The 22,827-nt window shown below is 34.3% G+C and overlaps 1 protein-coding gene across 3 annotated transcripts in view; it reads left to right on the top strand.

Moving 5' to 3' along the window:
- The window catches only part of SNX29 (sorting nexin 29), a 139,684-nt gene that overhangs the window by 51,328 nt on the left and 65,529 nt on the right, over positions 1 to 22,827 (top strand). For 2 of the 3 annotated variants that reach the window (XM_040574968.1, XM_040574971.1), the window contains exons 15-18: positions 1,613 to 1,719; positions 12,666 to 12,782; positions 16,859 to 16,914; positions 17,865 to 17,946. In XM_040574968.1, coding sequence (XP_040430902.1) covers positions 1,613 to 1,719; positions 12,666 to 12,782; positions 16,859 to 16,914; positions 17,865 to 17,946 — 362 coding nt within the window. Of the gene's footprint in view, positions 1 to 1,612; positions 1,720 to 12,665; positions 12,783 to 16,858; positions 16,915 to 17,864; positions 17,947 to 18,674; positions 18,763 to 22,827 lie in introns of those variants that run through there. The other variant, XM_040574969.1, reaches the window with a different exon arrangement.

Raw genomic sequence — 22,827 nt, 5'->3', positions numbered from 1 at the left:
TTTTTGATTATTTCTTTCTATCATAACATGAAAATAAAACAGTGTGCATGGCAGTCCACGTATTAAGTAAGTGAAATCCAAAGAATAATCCTCTTAAATTTAACAAATTTATTTAACAAATTGGTCTATGGAGAAGGTATTCTGTAATAAGATAATCCTATGGGTTCTCTCTGCATTGGTAGTTAAAGAATAAGGAAAGCATAGCATATGGTTAATGTTAATTTACAGCCTTCCTGAAATTTATGACAGCCTTCTTGATAGGCACATTATTGCAGTTTATAAATGTTGGTTTTGGGAAACCATGATAAATGAGAGGGCTGTGTTGTGAACTAATATGAAGTTTTTTTAGTTTAACTAGTATGAAGTCAGAATACTGACCATGTGCAGAGACATTTTTCATCACATTGTGAAAGCTTTGTGCACAATTGTTTAAACAAAAGTGCCATATGTAGTCAAACTTTATGCTGATATAAAATGCTGATCTTGAAGGTCTTCAGTGAGAAAATTTTAAGGAAGATTTACAAGAAAATTAGATATTAAAATAGCTTTCAAAATTAATTATCTTCTGAATTTATATATTCTTATATGAATCAAAAGTCAGTTTGCAGGCATTTAATCAAATGATTTATGGAGTTTTCTCTCTACCTTAATGTGATTGTATGTATAATCTAGATTTTGAAAAACAGTGGACGCATTTATTAAACCTCTCTTATGAGGGCTTGTTTACTTTATATGTGCTATCTTGTTTTCTTTTTCCAGAAATTTATGATCTATGAAGAGAAGTTGAATTGGAGTTTGTGTAAATTGGGAGAGAGAGACTTACTCAGAATAGGCCTTCAAGTAATCTTCAAATGTGTAAATGGTAGTTGGGAATAGGAATAGGATAAAACAGTTTTCATTCAGTGTGGATAAGAAAGTAATGGGCTTAAATGGCAGGTGAAGCAAGTTTGAGTAGTTATCAAGAAAACCTTTCTGAGAAGAATACTTACATTTAAATAGGTTGTGCACAGAAGCATGAAATATTCTTTATTGAAGGTTACTAAGAATAAATTAGACAATTAAGTGTCAGGAATAAAATAATTACAGCTGATTCTGCTGTATGGAAAAAAAAAGGAAATATTAGATATTAGATGAAGTGTGAAATGCCTATTCTCAGCCTTATTGTCTGTAATTTCTATGATGTGTGAGTAGTCCTGTGCAAGTAATATGAAATGATGTTTTAGAACGGAAATAAAAACAAAAATAGAACTAGAAGCATAGGCTTAGTTTACAAAGGCTTTGGGTATGAATTGGAGTCACTACATATTTAGCTGTAGTTACAAAACAGCCAAATACTTTGTTTGCATTTTTTCTTGTTAAGATGAGAAAACCTGCCTAAACAGTGCTTGCAAGAAAGCTCCCTGCAGCATTTATTGTAGTACTTGTAATATTGTTTTATAGTATTTTATACGGTATAAAAGCATTTATTTTATAATATTTTATATTATTCAAATAGTTTATCTTATTTTGATACTTCTAATAACTGTTTGTTTTAGAGCTATTACTTCTAAACAGATTGTCTTAAATGTTTATGTAATTTATCATTGTAATTTGAGGTATCTCTTTATTTTAGTTCTGCCAAACATTTGGAGCACTGATGGTGAATTTGCTATTCCAGACCAAAAGCAAGTAGAAAACAACGAGGAACTAGCCAGCTCTTATGAAAGAAAATTGATTGAGGTAAAGTCTGCACTGCACAAATCTTATGGGATCATAATGGTAAAATAACACTTGAAGCTGTGTAAACATCTTTTCCTTAGCTGTCTTTTTTCCCCCATTAGTCTAAAATACAATTCTGATTTTTGTTCTAAGAATTAAAAATGAAAGGTTTCATTTTCTGACTTCTGTGGTTAAGATACAACTTTGTTCATTCAACTTCAAAGCCCATTTAAAGCAATTTAGGTGATTAAAAATACTTTTCTTAATAAAGATACACATTCATATTTGGTATTAAAATTCACTGTTATCAAAATATATTGTAGTTTACAAAAATAATGGACCACACTTGTTTAAACAATGGTTTCATCTATCAATTTTGATCTAGAATGTTTTACTGCATTAAGACATACAACTTTCATGAAGGTTTTAATAAATAAACAAGTTCCTTAAACTTATAGTTGAAGCTGGTGAAATAATGGGTGTCAGGCATTGCATAAGCTACAGTACATAATTAACAAGCTTTGTTGTATTGTGAGTTGAGCTTTAAAATTTCTTGAGGACATAAAGAAATCTGTCACTTTTTCCTTTGCTTTTATACTGTTTTCTGATTGTATCATTCTGTTTCATTTTTATGTTGTTTTATATGTGGCTTATGGAGTACTGCAGTATGGAAATGAATACTGGAAGTTACTAGTTACGTTGATAGGAACTTTTTCTAACGTGATCATAACACAAGATTCTTTGTGGTAAAGTAATATCAAATTCATTAGATTTAAAAGAAAAAGTAAGAAGAGAGAAAGATTAGGGATTCATCCTAAATTTAAATAAAAATTATTTTTCAGACATAAGTAATGAAATTTAATATCTAATACCCATTTCTCTTATGAAATATTAAATGAACATTTTTATAAAAAGTAAAACAACTTTCTATGTCTTTCACTTGCCTAAAATACTCTGAAATTGGATACTTATATTAACTGATTAATATGAAGATGACTGAAAATTCGAGTCATGCATCAAAGAGATTAATACAGTTCTTCTAAAACATTTGTACATAGCTATCCTTTTCTCATAGGACCATGTGAAACTAAATCTTTCCATAACGCATGTCTTTGAATGGGTTCTTCTGACTTCTTTCCTCTGTTCTGTACCTTTCAAAAGAATATCTTTAAGAGCAAAGGTAGAATCTATTTCAGCTTTAAGAGCAACCTCCTTTGTTCTACTCAGCTTCTCTGCATGTTGAAAGATTTATTGGTAACACTCCTGATTTTTGTGGAAGACAGTGTTAGCAGTAGCACTGATGACACAGCAACAGATATAATTGCTGGGAAACCTTGGTGCAGATCACATCCAGAAGAGGAACTCTCCATCTGAGTCTCACTTGCCAGTCTGTAACAATATGTTCACGTATTCAAAATAGGATGTAACCTCTGTTAAAATCCAGGCATACTTGCCGAAAATCATCACTCCTTTTTCTTTTCACAAGTGAAGGATGAGAAGCGAAGTTAGTCTGTACGGTGTTCCACATTGAGGACCAGGATAGAAACCCCACTGAAAGGTTTCCTGGCAATTCAATTCAGCTATAATTGGGTCTGAAAAGTGTTCAGAGTTTAAGCAGTTTTAAGACTGTTAGTTTGTGCCTAGTAGACTATTTCAACTGAAGACAAAGGTCCCCTTGAGTTTCTTGGTAGAAATTCTCTTGAAGAAATGATTAGCTGGGAAGAGGGTTAAAACAATGGTTTGACTATTAATTAGGAAAATTATTTTGTTCATGGTAACAGATTTAGTTATTTAACTTAATATATTATTTCAGTTTCTTACCATATTTTTAATACAGTTTAAAAATTTCAAAGTTATTTATTTAATGAAATATGATCAGAAAATCTGATATAACCAGGTAGATTTAACAAACAAACGAGCAAAACCCTGCAGCTTAAAATTCTGAAGGAGTAAAACTTGAATTTTGTTGGGTCTTACGCTTAAAACAGCATTACAGAAGTTTTTGTAAAAGTTCTATGTAAAATATGTTGTGTGGAATATTTCCTTTCAGACATAGTAGTGAACTATCTATATAGTTATCATAGTGTTTTCTAAACCCTGACTGAAAGCTTGTGGGATGTTGCTAGGTCTTTGGCTACCATTAGCAGTACACATACACGCATGCACTCATTTTCTAATGTCATATGCTTTGGGACTATAAGGTTATTTTGTATCAGAAGAAAAAGTATGTTAGGTGGATTTATACAACTTTCAAACAATGAATAATGAGATGCATTTAAAATCATTACAGTTTGGGCCTTTGCCCTGCATTGTTTGCTGTATGTAAGTTATAAATACATTCCATTTGGTTTGTCCTGCTTATGCAAGGTTTCTCAGAATAACATCAGTGGAATTTTTCCTGTTAACACACCATGGGAGAGACAAATTATTCAAAGCTTGCATTGCAGCTAAGCTCAAAATAAACAGTTTCTAAAGACTTGCTCTCATGTCAGACCTGATATTGCTAAGGATTTAAAATGAAGCAAAACAAACAAAAACCTAAAGCAGCTGGTATGTCTGTTTGCACATCCTGACAAGTAGACCTGTGTTGGGATTGTTATCTGTAAGAGGCTGTTTCTAATGGTTCTATTACTTCTCTTTGTGTCTTCTATGTCTGTAGTCCAGTAATGAACTAGTAAACAAACCTAAATAGGCTTTAACCTGTATTCCATCAATTTGAGTTGTAGAATATGCTCATGATGTACTAAATAGTATTACAAGAGAGCTCTGTTAAAGACTCAATAAATGAGATTGAATTTTCTGTTTCCTGGAATAGACGATTCCTGTCAGACTAGGGAATGAGAAGACCAGCTCCTCTATTGGACTAAAAGGCTTCCAATATCCTGAAACTATCACGATATATCTAACCCTCATCTCTGTGCAGAAATATCTTTTTTTTTTTTTTTTTTAAATAAAAAGCACAATCCTTTCCAGCTTTCCAGGGGTTTCCTTCTAGAAGCCAGTACAAGAAACATTTCTGAATCAGAATTTTTCTACATAAATTATCTGGGAGTTTTTAAAGTCAAGTTCACTAGAATTCTGCAGTTTGTCTTTTAACAAACTTGAAAATATTATTTTGAACGTTTTCCTATAGCTTACGGAATTAATTTTTTATGTGATAGCTGTATTGTTGTGCCTGAAAAACTTGTCTCTGAACTTTTTGTACGTGAGGTTGGGAAACTGTTTTTCTGACACGGAAGGTGTGTGTATGCTGTTCATGTGAACTTGGTATGAATCACTTTATTCAAATAAGTACACTCAGTAGAAGATTAGAGTTGAGAATTTATTTATGAATATCAGATATTCTGGACTTCTGATGAAAAGATTAAGTTTCTGAAAAAATATGCAGCTTTTCTGAGTAGCTGAATCGTTTCTAACACTTGAAACAGGATCTACAAAGGGTAATTTTGGATATTAAATCGAAGTTTGACCATTTTGCAGAGTTCTGGTCAATTTTCTAGCCTTCTTTTCTTTTTCATGGAACAGGTAATTTGGCCAGTTGCATCCTGAGCCCTCAAAAGCACGCTGCTGATTATTTTTGCTCAAACTGCCCTCTTGATTGAGTTTTAACTTTAATATCTTCAATTTCATTTCAAAATGCTCTGAAGACTTTAACCTATCTTAAGGGTTTTTTTCTTTTTGATTCAGCAGCTACACAAAAGGGTAAATTATGGATTTTTATCACTGTAGTTGGGTAGGTGAGTCTTTTAAACACTTTCAAATGTCTGACCTTTCATTCTTCTATGTAATGGAGTACCGAAATAGGATAGTATCTTGTGAAAAGCATCTGTGTAACTTTCTTTAAGGCTCTTTTGTGCTGCTCTCACTGTGAGTAAATGGAAGTTCAGAGGTACCCTTTCAGTCTATAAAATTCAGATTTACATTTAATAAAAACTTTTCAATTGTATGTTATTATATAACCCATGTTTTTGAAGAGTAGAGGATTTTCAGACACAGGAATATGACTGTGTTCATGATGAAATGCAACAGTTTTTTGTTTGTCTGTTTTTGTTACATACTTCTTTCTCATCTTGTAAGACATCTGGTCAGGGAAGGTACCTTAAATCACTAAAAGCTTTGCCAGAAAGAATCAGCATCTTTGTAGAATCATCTCTCAATTTCATCTAGCAAATAACAGTATATTGTTATGAATTTCTTTACTGTGTCCAGAATTGAAATCCTAAAGTGGGGAATTTTGATACGGCAGTTTTGCTAATGTCTGCACAATGTACCGCTTTAACGCCATATGATTATGTGGAAAGGCTGTGACAGTGATATAGTAATATATGTATCTACTTAAAAAAAACACCACAACTCTGACTACAGAGAACTATTTCACTGCTTGCCAATTTTTCTTGTACTCTTCTTTGTAAAAAAAAAAAAAAAAAAAAAAAAAAAATTGTTCTTTTACTTCTTTTTTGCAAGCTACTGGTAAACATAGAACCTTTCACTGTTTTAACAGAATGTGTTCTTACCTGTTAATGACATCTTAAGAGAAGAATAAAATGAAATCTTTCTTATTAGAGAAAAACTCTGAAATATTAAAAACTCAGTTTTAAAATTATCTGAGCACCATTTCATTTAGCTACATAACCTATTTGAAAATCAATGCAGATAAGTTTTGTATTTTTGACAGCTGTATAAAGACGTAGATTGTTTCCCTAGATATTAAAGCAGAATGCCTATAAGTACAGCTATTAAATAATAGCACGTTTTTGCTTATAGGAGAGATCTAAAAAGTAATACCTTCTGTGAAAAGCTAAAAATCTCTGGCTCTTGTTAGTATTGAATAAATAGTGCAAGTTGGCCAGCTGTATTAGTTACTGGCAGCTACTTTGTTAGTGTGCTTGCCTGCAGTGTGAGTTTCCATTCAGCAGGCAAATGAGATAGATCAGTGCATCATGGACAGTGATACCTTTGGAAATTATGTTAGTTTTATTATTTAAATACCTTAGTATGGCATGCAGCCTTGCTATTAAATGTTAGTTTACTTGTGTTTGAAGTGAGTACAGCAAACAGTCTTAAATTAGTAAATTGGTCAGTGCATTTTTATGGCATCAAACCCTTATGTAGCTTTTATTGGTTAAACCATTATTGGAATATCGTGAGATGGAATTTCATCTGGCCAGTACGTATTGACACAAGGGTAGACTTTGTTGTTAGTTTTTACAAAAATTTCATAAGAATTGTGAAATCTGTTTATTTATGTATATATTTATTTTCTCAGTAATAATGCATGTCCAAATATTAAAAAAAAAAAAAAAAAAAGATCCGGAAGGATCTGGACAAGCAGTTTGCCCACAAGAATTCACAGCACACAAGCAAAGTTACTGCATGCACTCGTGCTAGAAGTGTGTTAGCAAGAGCGAATTTTTGTGCAACTCTAGAAATAAAACGTGTAGTTCTCTGAACAATGTGTACAGCACCTCTCTCATTAGCAGTGTAGTCCTGGTGTTCTTTTCTGAGGCAAAGACTGATGTGCCCATGAGTTGCTGTGCACTTTGTCAGTGATCCACTTGTTAATGTGCACACTGGTCACCTTTTAAATTTCTTTATAAACGTATTTTTCAGTCTCCCCGCTTATTGAGATAACAGTAAATAATTATGGTGTTAAGCTGTCTGTTCTGTGAGGAAAAAATAGTGTGGTATTTACAGTTAACTATGGTTATTTCTTATCTTAGCCCCTGTATTTTAGCTGTTACAGGCTACTGTTTTCAAGGCTGTTGTTGAGCTTTTCAGGGAGAGGCAGTACCCTTTATTATACCTAATCACATACTTGGGAAAACATGGACAAAGTTCTTCAGGTTAAACACACGCTGTGGTTTATATGGCATCTTTAGTGGCAATTATCAATTATGCAGCCATCTATTGCTCAAATCCTCCTTCTATATCACAGCACCTACCCTGCAGTTGTAATGGCACAGTAGTTTCTAGGTCTGTGGTGCAAACTGGCTTAGCTTAAACAATGTTGTTGAGGTGCTTGCATTCGGATCACTTTTCTAACCTGACAGTCCTGCACATAGTGTAGATGGAAATGAATGACTGTGAAGAGCAGCAGCATTGTGCAATTTCTACCAGATTTCTTTGTTGTAAAGTCTTTGGACACAGCTTAAATCAAGGTGCAGCTGAAGTATGGCGGCAGCTGCTGAATGTTACCTAACTATGGTAATCCATCATGATTTAAAAGAAAAAGGACGATGTGTAGCTTAGGAGGAGAGTTCCTAGCAAGGGGATAAATGACAGCAATTTAATAACTGTGGAACATTAAAACCACAGACTGACATGAATTTAAGCATCCCTCTCCTAGGAGGAAATACTGGGGTCCAAAAATTGAGCCTGGGTGGGGGACGGAGAGGAATGGGATGGGACACACAACATGATGATGACAGTATTATTGTTGTTGCAGCCCAAATATGGCATATGGGTGATAACAATAAGAAAATTGTGATGAGCAATAAACAAACCGTTTGTGTTATGTTCTTGTGGTTCCACAGCCATTAATCAATACTGGATCTATACGCCATCAGGTGAGCTGGGCTGACAAGCTGGTTTGGATCAGGTATAGAACCACAATTGCATTTCGTAGCTGAAACATGAAATATTAAACTTGAGCCAGTCGTTTGTGATTTTTGTTGGCTCTGTGCAAGTTATGGGAGGATAGTATATAGCTTATCCGTTATAAAGCCTGCTGGGTCAGAGGTAGTCATTCACTTTTTTTTTTTCAATTTAAATAATCAGTGTGATTTACACTAGATAATGTTTTGTGGTATGTGAAAGTACCTTTTCTGAGTCCATGATTTTTAATATCCGATAATAGAATGAATTTTGGTTCAAGTCCTCTTGCCATAGAATAGCTATCTCAGCACAGGAGCTGTGCTTAAACCTTCTTCCAGGTGTGAAAAGAGAAGCTAAAAGGATTTAAGCACAATGAGAAGGGTATTTAGAGATTTCGTATCTTTCATCTTGGACTTTGGCTTTTGCTATGAGGATACATGCAAGGATGCAGCAGCTACAGATATGCTATTATTTTATCCCTCTAATTAATACTTAATTCATCTCACATTAACACTTACCAAACTCATTTTCCTGTGTGTATGATTCTACTTTTTGTGGTTACTTTCTTTTTCTCTTTGCATGCGTAGGTCTTGCCAGTGTTGTTTTCCTGCTTGATGTGTTTGTTAGTGCTCCTTTGTATGTCAGAATTAATCCTGGTAAATATTATAGGTACTGCCTACAGTTGACAAACACTGATATATCGCAAGCATTAATGTGTAGTTCATTTTACGTGTGCACAGTTCCCAATGTATCTTGAATTGAAAGTTGTGGTTTATTTTCTTGTTGTTGTTTCAGGTGAACCATGACTTGTGATTACCTTACGTGGCTTTAGTGAACAAACAAAAACAAATAACAAAAAAAATTTTCCACCCTATTCTTAAATGGATCTTTCAGTCTGTCTTGAATGAAATAACTTGCTTGCCAAGAATACAAATGTCAAGAATACAAGGTGGAAATGAAGTAATTAAAAAGGAAGCAATGACTAAGCATTTTACAGCTATATAGATATATTTGTCTGAGTTCTAGAGAATTCTGCCTGGGTTGTAGTGCAGTTCAGTGCAACACTGAAGTGTTTCTTTGAATGCTGACTTCAGTGTTTGTGACTGAATTATCCCTCAGGCTGGACCTGGAAGAAACTTTTATTTTAATTTTTTTGATTCTGACCCAATGATAATAATACAATTCCTGCCAGGTTATTATGACTTTATGTATTATTGTGTGGTGTGTGACTTCTAATTTGTGTGATGTTAATTTTTCTCAAGTAATTTCTTTTAATCCTAGCAGGGTGGGATAAAGTAGTGGTAAAATTCAATGCTACACACAGGTAGTGTGGAACACTGCTACAGTCTTAGAAGTGCTACCACACTATTGAACAGGGAATGTTTTTGAGTATGTGCATGTGTGCATTGACTACTATCTGCTAGCAGCTGTTTTGAATTTTACTATTTTTCATTTGTAGAAAAAGTTAATTATTCATATTCAGTAAGATACATGCTGTTTTTTTTGAAGAACTTGGCTTTATTTCTCTTGGGAGGAAAAGTGATGAAGATTGTTCGTTTTTGATAAAGGTCATTTTCTCATGGAAAATATAGACCCTGGCTTCTACTGGGGGGAAAGTGAAACCACTTCCCATTTTGTCTAGATTTTCTTTGGAAATATGTTGTTTTGCAACCGTATTTGAATAAAAGTTTTTTTTGTTGTTGTTGTTTTTAGTGATAGCGGGGGAAAATTACCAATAGTCGACACAAATCCACTGATTCAAATGTGGTTCTTGCAGAAATTTTAATGAATTTTAGCTGCAAGTTGCATTAAAAAAAAAAAAAAGAATCTGAGTTCCATTAAAAGACTCTTAAAAAAGAAATAAATGTTGTTTTGGTGCAAGTTCTTAAAAGGCAATTTCTATGCTCTAAAAGCTTCTACTTCTAAGGGTGATTATATTATTCATATGCTTAGTGAAACATACCTAGAGTGTTTTAAGTTAACAGCTCAGTCCTTTGCTGTGGAACATTAAAGTGCGATTTACCTCTGTAATTTCTCTGGAGACGGTCCTTAAATCTGGTATAGCTGGACTCTATAGATGCAGTGCTGTTGGAGAGAAGGAGCAGATTTAGGTTTTCTTTTGACAACATGTCTTTGGAGTTCTAGTAGTGTGAAGTCTTCTAAACACTTTGTGCATTAAGCTCACTTCTTTGAGATAAGGATATGGACTCTTTAAGCGTGCTTTCTGGTATGACCAGGACCAAATCTGAATGATCCTGTGACCAAGGGAAACGTAGCCAATTTGTACGTTAATTTTCTGCATTAAACATTGTCACGGAGAGAAACAATTGTGAAGATGAATGAAGTCCCAGTAGGGAAAATTGTTGATTGGACTTCAGTGTGGAATGAATAAAGGAAGATGTGATGACATAAAATGTAACCGAAATGGTATAACCTTGTTATTATCTTAAAATAAATTGTGGTTTAAAGAGCCAGTTGTACAAGAAGTTACTGGATTTGATGGACTCTCTCTAATATGTAAATAAATTCCAGAAGAATACTTGAGGTTCTGGCATAATTCTTAGTACGTTTTTGTTATTTGATCAGTGATGTCATCTCATTGCTTGTCAACTTGAAGCTGTGTTTCACTGTTTCTTTGTCATGTGAAGGATACAGATTGTCTGGAACAAGGCACTGAAGTAAAAAGCAAGCAGTAAATTAAAGAAATTGAATTAACCTGCTTTATCTTGGGGAAATTTCCTGGGCAAGAGGGAGAACACAGAATAGTAATTCAAGGAAAGGCAAGCCTGAAGCAGAGTGAACTGCCTCCAGAAGGAAAACTATGAACTTTTGAGAGATTTGGCAAAATCCCAAGTCCCCGTGCTATTGCTGAAGTAGCAGATTGAGGCTCATCTTATTCAGCTCTGCTCCTAATAATGTTACCCTGTTGCCTCTATATTCTCTCAGCTTTGGATGGCTGTATGAGATGTTTCAAGAGTTGCTGTAACCTGAAAAATAGAATGTTTAACTGTATTGTTATGGTAGTATGCTATGCCCACTACTGAGGTCAACCAGTCACTGATTATGTTTTCATCTAACCTCTCCTGTTATGTGTAGCCTTTTTTGTTCTGCCGTAGGACTGCTTTTCTGGCACTGCACCTATGATCATGGCCCACATCAGTATTCCCTTTTGTTAGAGAATATAGGGAGAGACTGCACATGGAAAGGTCTAACAACAGGATTTTCTGAATGGAATCTTTCTTTTCCCCTCAAAGTAGTTCTACAGACACCTTTTGGCTCAAATTTCTTTGCTATAAGGCTACAGGCGCTATTATCAGTTCAAGACAACTCCCTTGCCAGGTATATTAGGTATTGATGGGTCATCTATCAGAATTAAAACTTTCATTCAACTTCGTAGTCTAGGTTCTGAAAGGAGTAGCTCAAAACCTTCCTGAACACAGATGTCTTTCCCTGTTCCAGATAGTTTCCTCATCACCCTCTTTTGAAGATAACAGATTACTGCTGCAATATAGATCTTTACTATTCTGGATCCCTTGTCCTTTTGGAGTTCTGCACCCCATTGGTTTATGCTTATGTGTAAGAAAAATTCAAGAACTCAGTATTGTCTTTAACCTTGATTTGCGTTTTATTGTTCTTCAGATCTCTTAGCAAGAAATCAACTTAAACATAGTTTGCTGTGCAAATTGTTGTACTTTTCTTGCACATCATTCGTCCAGCCCTGTTTGCTTTCATATACATACCACCTCAGTTGGTGCTTTTTTAACCATTTTGATCAAAAATGGAGAGCACAGACACAGCAAGACTGTGTATAAAGTGGCCATGCTTGAGGCCACCATGTTTTACGTATGCACATGGACGTGCGTCACAGCAAAGCTGTTTTATTTATGCTCCTTTGACCCCTCACAGATTTGCCTGGACTTCTAACTCCACGTAAGAGTACAGAATATTACTCATGAATTATTGACAAAGTTGAATTTAGTTTGTGCATTTTAGATTATTCCCAATTCAAAATATTCTGATTGATTTGTACCTGTCAAGTTCTTTGCTCATCAAAAATTAAACTGAGAACAAGTTAATAGGTGTTTTATTAGAATCAGTTACCATGGGATCTCCTCTGATTGGGTAAAATCAGATATAGATCTAAAGTTGTAACTTTTTCGTGTTGAATTTAATAACAAAACAAATGTTTCAAGGCATGGCTGAAAATTATTTTGTGTATGTTACTAATGTTCTGTTTAAAATGCTGTATTAGCAGCACTACGTGCTACTTGGAGAATGCTGTGAAATAAATATAAGTTGGTATGAATGTAAGAAATTACTATATAGTGTATTTTTTCAATTTAGAACAGTTATCTCTGGGCTATGTTTTTCAGGTGGCTGAAATGCATGGGGAACTGATTGAGTTCAATGAGAGGCTGCACCGTGCTCTGATGGCTAAAGAAGCTCTTGTGTCCCAGATGAGACAAGAACTAATTGATTTGAGAGGGCCGGTAAGTGTTTGTTTATTACATTGAGAAATACTGTTCTCAAAACCATTACTTGTGTTGAAATAAAATCTGCACTACCTTATAAGAAATAACAGCTAATAAACCATCTGTCAAGAATACCTTACTTGGTATTTTTGGTGTTGTTTCATTCTCTTTAGCAGTATTTAATTTATATAGTAGTATTGAAATTATTCAGACAATAAAAATGGCTGCAGTGCTCAGATACTTTTAAGTTTGTTTGTTTTTGCTGAGCTTTTTACTTTGGAAGGTTGAAATAATAAAAAATAATTGGTAGGTTTCTAAATGAGAAGTTACCCGTATCCATAAATCTACAGAGGTCAGCATCGCTGTTCTAGAAACACTTTATAATGTGCCTAGAGGCACTGAAATTTTCAGTGTTATGCTCAGTCAGTTTTAAAAGGGCCATGAAGACTTATTTCTGTTGTTCTAATTCTTCTGGTTATTATACCTGCCTTCTTTCTCTGACTTTAGTTTTATCCCTATTTTTGCAGCCTGAGCTAAATACTAAATAGTAGCTTGTGTTCATGAGCTGGTTATTCGAGAAAATTTAAAAAAACAAAACAAAAAAACAATAACAATCTCCTCCCCTCACCCCCAAGTCCCCAGAAATCAAAGTTTTTGCTTTCTACCAGATACTGCTTCTCTTTGGCTTTTTGTTAAAAGAAAAGATTTGGTTGAAATGTGGAGATGTACAGGGGGGAAACAAAAGTAAAGAAAGTTCCTAATAGTTGTCCATCTTAGCAGGAAGGCGTATTTTGATGGGTTTTGTTCATATAATTGCACAGTATTGCACCTTAGTTTTTTGTTCATACTGGAAGCATTCATGCTTATTATATCATGCATATTTTATCATAACATTTATGTCAAGTGGTTGATAAGAGTTCCATGTGCATAAGTGAAGCAGGATTTCACCTATAATTTTCATCCTTTTAGGTGCAAACAATCTAATTATTGTGTCAAGAAATGACAAATGATAAATCACACATGTATTATGACTGTACTTTCTTACTCAGAGATTTTAGACTGTATGTCCTTGTTCAGAGATTTTGTTTTTACTTTTGTATCCAGATATACTATTAATAGATATTAACTGTGTATAATTACTTTGTTCCTGTATGAATTCCCGCTTTATTTTACTTATGAATGTTGTGCAGTCCCTTCATCTTGAAATGGATATAGTAAAATTAGAGAGTGTTCAGGAAAAAGCAACAGGGATAATCAAAAGCGTGGAGTGGTGTTCTGTATGTGACTGGTTGGGCAGCCTTTCCTCAATTTGAAAAAGAATCTGCTTTGGGAAGAGTATGGTAGAGAACTGCAAAATGGTGTGCGAAAGATGGGGATCAGCTCTGTGTGGCATCTCCCAGTTACAAGCAGGTTCAAAACAAGCAGTAAGTCATTTTCCATGGCAGTCTTCTACAGCAGCAGAGCTGTGGAGCTCTTTAACAAAGACTAGACATACTTAGAAGAAATATCCATTAGGGGTTACCAAATATGCTAAGCTATGTCTTGCTCAAGAAGTCCCCTGACCTGAAAATTGCTGGGGATGGAGAGAGTTTTGGGAGAAGTGTTGTATATACTTGCTTGCATGAAGTATGCTTGAGAAGTGGGCATCCACTTGCTTGGTCTACTCTTAAAAATGACATTTGTAATATACTACCTAGATTGATCTGTAGGATGAGTTTGTGCCAAAGGCAGAAATCCCTTGGAATTATTGGAGCCATGGTATAAGCCACTACTCTCTTTTCCATTTAAGTATTTCTTTTAAAGAATTATTAGGCGCAGTCAGCTTATAGTGTAGTGATATAAATATATCAGCAAGCATGTTTCAGGTAATTAGTCAGATATTTTTACAAATTTTATTGTATGAGATTAGAACCTAGCCTAATCATTGAAATACTGTTGTAGTAGGTATTGTACTCCTGAAATATGTCTATTTATGAAACCTGAAACTTAAGTAGCTTTAACAAATCATCAGGTTTTATGATTCTGACAACTCTATTTAATTACCACAGAAGCGATACTGGATTAGTGAAATGCTAGTCTTCATTAGTTGCTACTATCCAAAATGGAACTGTGCACTGAATACAGGCTTTCGAAAGACTTTTTGCATTATCCTAAGAATTTAATACATTTTAATTGCATATTATTAAGCATAACTGTGCTGATAGTCTATCTGTTACTTAAACTTTAATTAGAACTTTAAAAGTTGGTCAAGTGTGCAACTGTCAGAAATTCAGTGGGATATGAATATTTGATCTCCCCTTGACTTGTTTGAAATGATCAGCCAAATTCTTAACATTTTATTATTAAAATAGTATATAATTTACAGATTCTCATAAAAATAGCTTCCATAATTCTTCACTGACTTCTTTCATTTTAATGCTAATAATCAATTTTAATGGCTGTAATTTATATATGAAATATCCGCAATGATCTTTCCAAATTTTTAGTTATGGGGTTTCAGAACTTCTGTAGCAGTTGAAAAACATGGAGTATAATATTAATGCAAAAAGTATGTGCTTGCAGGGAATGAGGAAATACATTAATGCAATATGTCTCCATTGCTGTACTTTGTGTTACAATGAACAACACATCAAGTACAATCTCAGCATAAGTAACAATCAGCTTCAAAGTAGATGTGCAAGCACTGGAACTTATTAATGTCATTCTTTCTCATTTCCAAAGACCATGCTGTTTTTGAGGTCTTTATGCAAAACTCTTACTGAAGTTAATGAAAATAACTGCATATATCTGTGGATAGGATTTCCGTTTCAGATATAGGCAAAGATAGGATACAGGTTATAGGCAAGATAGAAAAATGTCAGCTCTGTATAAAAGCCCTGGAAAGCCAACCAGTGTGCTGCTGCTCGAGGATGGACTGGAGTGCAAGCAGGTAACAGCTGATGCTAGGACTTGAGAGAGGGGAGATACTGGATATTGCCAGCATAATCACTGCCTCGTTCCTCCAAAAAGAGGGCAGCAGACCTGTTCAGGACTTGTGCTTCCATATATATGCTCTGGAGCTGTCTCAGCTGTGCACAGTTTTTATTCTTTTCTCTTCTCTGGTAGGAATGACTCAGTTTTTGCTGAGCCATATCTCTTGAAACTTGGGACAGCAAAATTCAGTTTTGCCTTGAGTATTGGTGGGAGTTTAGCTGGTCTGTCAAAACCTTTGGAAAGGGGATTTTCCTTAGTCCCCTCTGAATTTTTATATTGCTTTACAATAAACAATAATGCATATTTATGTTTCTTAGGCAGATATTCTGAAAAACGGTGATATGCAGGCAACATATATTACAGAGATGTATTGAACTGATAATTGACTAATGTAGATACCTTATCTAGAAGTTGACAACTTTCAGCTGTTCTTCAGCAAAACACACTAATTTTTCATAGTTGTGGTTTGTGCTTTAGAGTAGTTAATGGTGAGAACACATCCTTTTATGTTTAACCGGCTTTAACGTAAAGGTTAAGAAAAAAAAGCTTTTGTTGATTCATTTCCAAATGTTCTTTCAATCTTGTTTTCTTAAAACTGTTACTTCTTGGAATTCTGTAGGTGTTAGCTCATCATTGCCTTTTTTATGAAGTTTTGTAGCTATTTAATGTTTTATGATAACACGGCTAACATAAAATGATCACGTGTCTTCTTAGTAGAATGTGCAGTATAAAAGAAAGTGTTCACTAGGTTTTATGTGCTTCAACTTTTCCCATAAATTCTTCATACACACAAGGTACTTTGTTTTAGCATGCTCTGTTTATAAAGCCCTAATATTGATGCTCTGGGATTTCTGTACCTTTCAAAATTATATCCTTTTACAAAGTTTACAAAGTCAGATTTGTTTCTTTACAAAACTGTAGCAAATTCTAACCAGAAGACCTTGCAAGGGTGATACGTTTATATTACTGTTACACAGTTTAATTTTTTAATCGTTTCTCAGTAATAGTTTTTTTGGCTTTTTATAACTTGAATTTTAAATTTTATTTTTTTTATCATGTGCTTTCCATTAAGAAAGCATAATAACTAGTGTGTGGGAATTGTTTCTGTTCTGTAAATATAGGTCCCTGGAGATTTGAGTCAAACATCTGAAGATCAGAGCTTGTCAGACTTCGAAATGTAAGTTTTCTAATATGCATATTTCTGCTTTCGTGTTGTCTTTATGGGAAAGAAGAAGAAGCAAGTAGATTGAATAATTTCCTTTTCCCATATTATTTCCAGTAAATGAATTCTCAGATGTGGTGTTCCATTGTTAAAAAGCATGGAGAGCAGCATGGTCCATGCTGTAGTATAGTTTTTAATAATGTTGTATGCAAGGCATTCAGATTCATGGACGTTTTCTTGAAGAAAACTAGGTTTTCCAGTGTCCTAGAACCTAGTATTCTAGCACAGCACCAAAAAGTTACTGTTTCCTGTTGCTTTGGTTTTGGTAGATTCTAGATGATACTAATAACATGATGGTCCTTCTCATTTTTCTCATCTCAATGCATACAAATAGTACTATTAAAAAAAAAAAAAAAGTAGGTCACCACAGATCACTTTGGAGTGGTGTGATTTGAAGCTTTGCTTTTATTAGTCCAACTAAGGAATCTAGCTTTTTGAGGATGATGGGGTGAAAATATAGCTGGTGTTTTTCTATTGCAGAAATTTGGAAGTAAATCATAAAGAGAGAGGGTGGAAATTGCTTCTCCATAACTGTCCAGTGCTCTTCTGTTATTTGATGAACTCATTTTTTTTTTTGTTGAGTTTGTGGACCACAATGTTGAACTTGTTGAAATAAGTAGTTTTTGTTTCATGTGTATAATCAAATGTTGTCAAATTTACACTGGGAAAAGAAAAGGTGATTTGCTTCATTTTTTCCCCAGTTATGTTAATTTTAGGGAACGCTTCTAGATATAGTAAGTATAACAGGCTCAGGCAGAACTACAAATTTTCTGATATTCCATTTGAAATGTTAAGTTGCTTTGTTGATGACCTTGATCATTATCTAAATACCTGGAGGTAGCTACTTTGCAATTTTAATATGTAAACATGATTATCTATTTTAAATTTATCTCTCATCTCCTCAGATCAAATCGTGCTCTTATTAATGTTTGGATTCCCTCTGTCTTTCTGCGTGGAAAAGCTGCTAATGCATTCCATGTTTATCAGGTAAGTAACAAGTTCTAACAGAAATTCAATAATACACTTTCTGACTGGAATGGAACATTTTAATATTTTATCTCAGTATAATTTTATTAGAGATCAATTAATGGACATCAGCAGTAGCTTCATACGTGTTCATACATAGGATGACAGCGATCCTCAAAATAGCATTATTTTGATTGGTGGCTCTTAATAGTGTAAAAGCATGTTAATAAAATGGTTTATTCAGAGCACAACAATTCAATGCTGACCAGTAATGCCTTATTCAATATGCATGTTGTAATTACTCTATTTCAGTTCTGCAATATCAATGACCAGAAATGTTACTTGACAGACAGACAGATAGGGATTACTTAGTAGCTCAAAAATATTTTGAATAGTGCAGAAAGCCTTGACTGTGTGTCATTGGATATGTTCATAGTGGGTTTTGCTTCTGCTGGGTCTAAATTTAGAGTTTGCACTCTAGCCTGCCTTGTAGCTGAAGCATTGAAATCCCATACTGTTTTTTGATTCATGGATTTTCATCTTCAGACCAATTATAGCCATTCTATAAGCAGAATGGCAGGGCTAGCCTTAAACAGCTCTTTGATGTGCTGTATCAATCTACTTGTATTTCTCTTTGTGGATTATTTTTATAATTATTATGATTATAAAATGTTATAATTTTGAGCATTTTTTATAATTAGTATAATTATTATGCTGCTAGAAAACTTTTCCTCTTTCCTGTGTTTCAGCCATGTGTACTAAGCTTTGAACAAGATTTCTGGGGATTTTTAACATTCCTCTCACTTTGAACAATGATTTTTATAGAATTCTGAATTATTTATGGACTGTTAGTGGGTAGTTGAAAAATACAGGAAAACACCACCTTTTTGGCCAGTAAAGTATAATGAAAAATAAGTCTTCAGCTAATGCAAAGAAAAGCTGGCAATACTGAAGTTGTACTGAGTTAGTAATTTATTCAAAAGTGTTGAGCAGTCAGTCAGATTTAGGTGCACGAGTGCGTGTGGAAGGCTAACATGTTGACAAGTGTGATTATTTTTGCTAATTCCCTATTGCATTTCTGTCTCTCACTTGTTCTTCCATTGTACTGTAACTGCCTACATGCTCCCAAACCCAGATACCAGTGTGCTAAAACAGAAATTCTTAGAAGTACTCTATCCCACCACATCTCTGTTACTGTAATGCTGCTGCAGTTCTGTGATGACTGGAGGAGCTCTCGTTTCTCCTGTTTGTGTCTCATGTTGCCCTGTTCATCAACCTGCTGACATATTGGAAGGTTCTCAGTGTCTATCTCTACTTTTCTAAGGAAATTGTTGAAGTAAATCCTTCTTCATTAGCATACTTTTGCTAATGGGGCAGAACGAAGTAATGAGCAAACCTGGGAAATAATTTGGTTGACAGATAAAAGCATTCTGGCAGCTATTATCTTAAAACATGCACTTCTATTAAGGCTTTCACTTTTACAGTCTCACTGTGAATGGTTGGGTAGCATAATGTGCTATGTGGTAGTGCAGACACTCCATTTGCATATGTTTGTGTAAGATACTAAAGCTTTGAGAGAAGTTGCGATTATCACTGCCTGGGAAGGTGGAGAACTTGGGTGCATAGTACATGGCATTTATTGTGATTCCTTTGATAGAAGAATTCTTAAAGACTTGCTTTGTAGGGCAGAAACAAATATTGAGGCTGTGCCAATGCCTTTGTCTCAAAAAAACAAAATCCCACAGAAGAAACCTATGCAGCAACTCCAAGCTGGGTACCCATCAGCTGAAACATCTTGCATCACCAGTTCTGTTCTGATACTGTTGCACATGATCTTGAAGTCAATTGACTGTGTTGCTTGGAAGTGTAAACCTGGATCTGAGATTTTTCCAAATGACTCATCATTTAGAAAATCTTAGTTTATATTTTGCACAATATAAATAACTAAATGTCACTTAATATTCTACTTCATTAAAATATAAGGTGTATTTACTCTTTTGCTTAGATCTTGGAAGAATTTTGTTTACTTTTAATTTGCTGGTAACTTGCTATCAAACTTTGTTACTCAAGAGTTCAGAGTTTTTGACAAAATTTGACTGTACTTGACTATAAAAAAAAGATACCAAGAAAGCCAAGAAAGCACGGGGAATTCATGTGTATTATAGACGTTTGGCATGTTTTCTTAATAGGAAGAAATAAACCTAGCTTCCCAGTTTATAGCAGGTTCAGGGCTTTATCCAAAACCTGCTTAAGTGAGTGGAGGGTGAGACATTGGTCTCAGTTGGCTTTGGATAAGGGCCTAACTACAGTGACTTGTACTAAATTTTGTTCTTTATTGTGCTTCTGCACCTTATCATTTCCATCATTAGCGTGGCATTTTAGAAAATAAGTTGTGCTGTTAACAGAGTGGGTTTTAATAGACTTCATCAATTACTCAGCATTGATGGAAAACAAAGAACTTCTGATTAAAGGGTGGGCCTTTTAACAAGAGGAAGAAATGAAGCAAAATATCATTGGAAGATTCTAAAAATATTTGAAATTCTAGATTGTCAAAAGACAGCTTTGAGAATTTACTTATTTCTGCAATATATTGTTATGCATATATGTCATGTTGGACATCAGTATGCAAAATTTGTTTATTGGTATATTTATTTGAAAAATGTACAAGTTATTTTTCTGAATGTGCTATTTGTTATCTATTCACACTAGGAAGTTAATGGAGATATGTGACATGGAAAGGTAGAAATGTCTTATTTATTATAGACATAGAATATCCATGGTCAGAGTTGTTTGTCTTTAATTACAGAACAGCACAGAATACCACAGAATTCCTCTGGTGAGCAGTTGTGTATTTGCTCAACTTTGTCTTTTGAAATTTTAAAAAGAAAAGTGAGCAAAAGCTACCTGTAGAAGTGACCTAAAACTTCTGTCGTTTCTATTAAACTTTGATCTTAGTACTTGTTAAGATCTTTCCTTATGGGAGAATACATCAATGGCATTCCTACTAATTTTTGATCTCTTGTAGTATGATGGATAAGAGTATCTGTCTAGCAAATAACTATTTTCTGCCACCGTGCACCTGAAAAAAAAAAAAAAAGAAATCTTTCCAAAAATAAACCTATGTTCTCTATATAGCACATTATAACACTATGATTAAACACTTGGAGTTTAAGTGATTGCCACATCTCTGATCAGATATGTAGTCATGTGCTTACTGAATATATATTCTGCATTTTATAGCTATCAGGAAAGCATTAATTTATAAAACTTCAGAATAGCCTCAATAACAGCACTGTGCATTTATCTTGTTAAATCTCTGCCAAAACGTGCTCCTGATTACAGGGAATTTGATTCAATGTTGAAATTGTGGAAGAGAATATTTACCAGGCTACCAGTATGTAATGAACAGACAAGGACTAGGAGTGACAATTAGGATAAATGACTGAGCTCATTTTTGAGAGTCCTCTTATTCATAATAAACGTTATTTTGGATATTTTATCACTTATTTCTCCACAGCAGAAAATAAAAAAGTGTTTGTAACTCTTTGTATCAGCTGTGTGAGAATTCTGCTTGTAATATATCAATGTAAAGGAAATTGAGAATTCTTGGTAGAGGTATTGCAGCATTTTGATATTGTTGAGATTATTGCCAATATAATTTGAAGTTCAGATTTCTCTGAATGCTTTGGTAACCATAACTTGGACGTAAAAATGGGCTGTTAATTGTGCTGGTGAGTTCTGAGGAAAAAGTTATGAAATAAATGGAGAAGGCAGAAATGTGCCAATTGGAAGAGGCAAAATTTCAAACTTGTTTTGGGTAAGCATAATTTTCAAATATGCTAAATACTTATAACTGTACATGAATTGGAAATATGCTTAGCCTGCCTGAAAATGAGATTGTATGCATAATAGTCTTGAGGTAAGATGTTGCTGCCAAGTGCAGGTGTCGCAAAAAGGCATGGACCTTGACCACTGCTTTTCCATATCCAGTTCATGTAAATATATTTGAAACAATTACTGATTTCTTCCTTTTTTTTTTTTTTTAAAAAAAAAAGTTATTGAAAAGCTAAAGACACTGTCCTCCTCTTCTCTCCTCTCCTGTTGTGGGCTGTCTTGTCAACCTCCGTTGATTAGAAATTGCAAATTTACAGCATTCGTTCAGTTGATGGAGAGAAAAGACAGTGTGCAGAGATTTGCTACGTCAGTTTTATTACTGACGCACTTGAGAACTGTCGTGCATCTTCTGTCCCTTTTTCTTCATAAATAGATATTTTCAGCAGAAAATAAACTATGACATACTTATTATGTGGCTTGGAAATGGCCAAAAAAGGGTGGATATATTTGCAGAGTGTGTCGAATAACGTTTGAAAAGTATGAACCTATAAGTATAGTATCTGTCATCCTTTATCCTGGAGTTATAAGTGATTCTTCTTGGAAATATTAAGAGTTAGGAAAAATAAACCTGCGTACCTGTGCCTCTTCAGAATCAATGCCGATTTTCCATTTGTGCTCCTTGAAACAGGAAGAGAAATGAACGGCATGTTAACTTTAATTTATATCTCAGGAGGGCCAGACCTGAGCATCATAAAGAAGATATGAATAGACTCCAATTCCAGCAGGAGTTTTGTTATAGTGTTTTTTGTTATGGTCTTCCTTTTTTTGTTTTGTTTGTTTTTTACAGCAGACTTTAATGCTTTTGAAGGGCATTTCCAAGTATTTCTTCTTATGTCATGTTAATATTTTGGTATGTTTCAGATGTCATGTTCAAAATCAGTGTATCTTCTGTCCTCAAAAAAACAAAACAAAATAGAAAAAAACAACCACCAGATGTTGTGATGTAGATGCAAAGTTCCCAGCTGCATTTGGCTATATTATCAAGTAGGTTCAACCATCAAATAGTTT

This window comes from Cygnus olor, chromosome 15, assembly GCF_009769625.2.
Source record: "Cygnus olor isolate bCygOlo1 chromosome 15, bCygOlo1.pri.v2, whole genome shotgun sequence".
Lineage (NCBI taxonomy): Eukaryota > Metazoa > Chordata > Aves > Anseriformes > Anatidae > Cygnus > Cygnus olor.
Note: the sequence above shows the minus strand (reverse complement) of the source record. Positions and strands in the feature narration are given on the sequence as shown.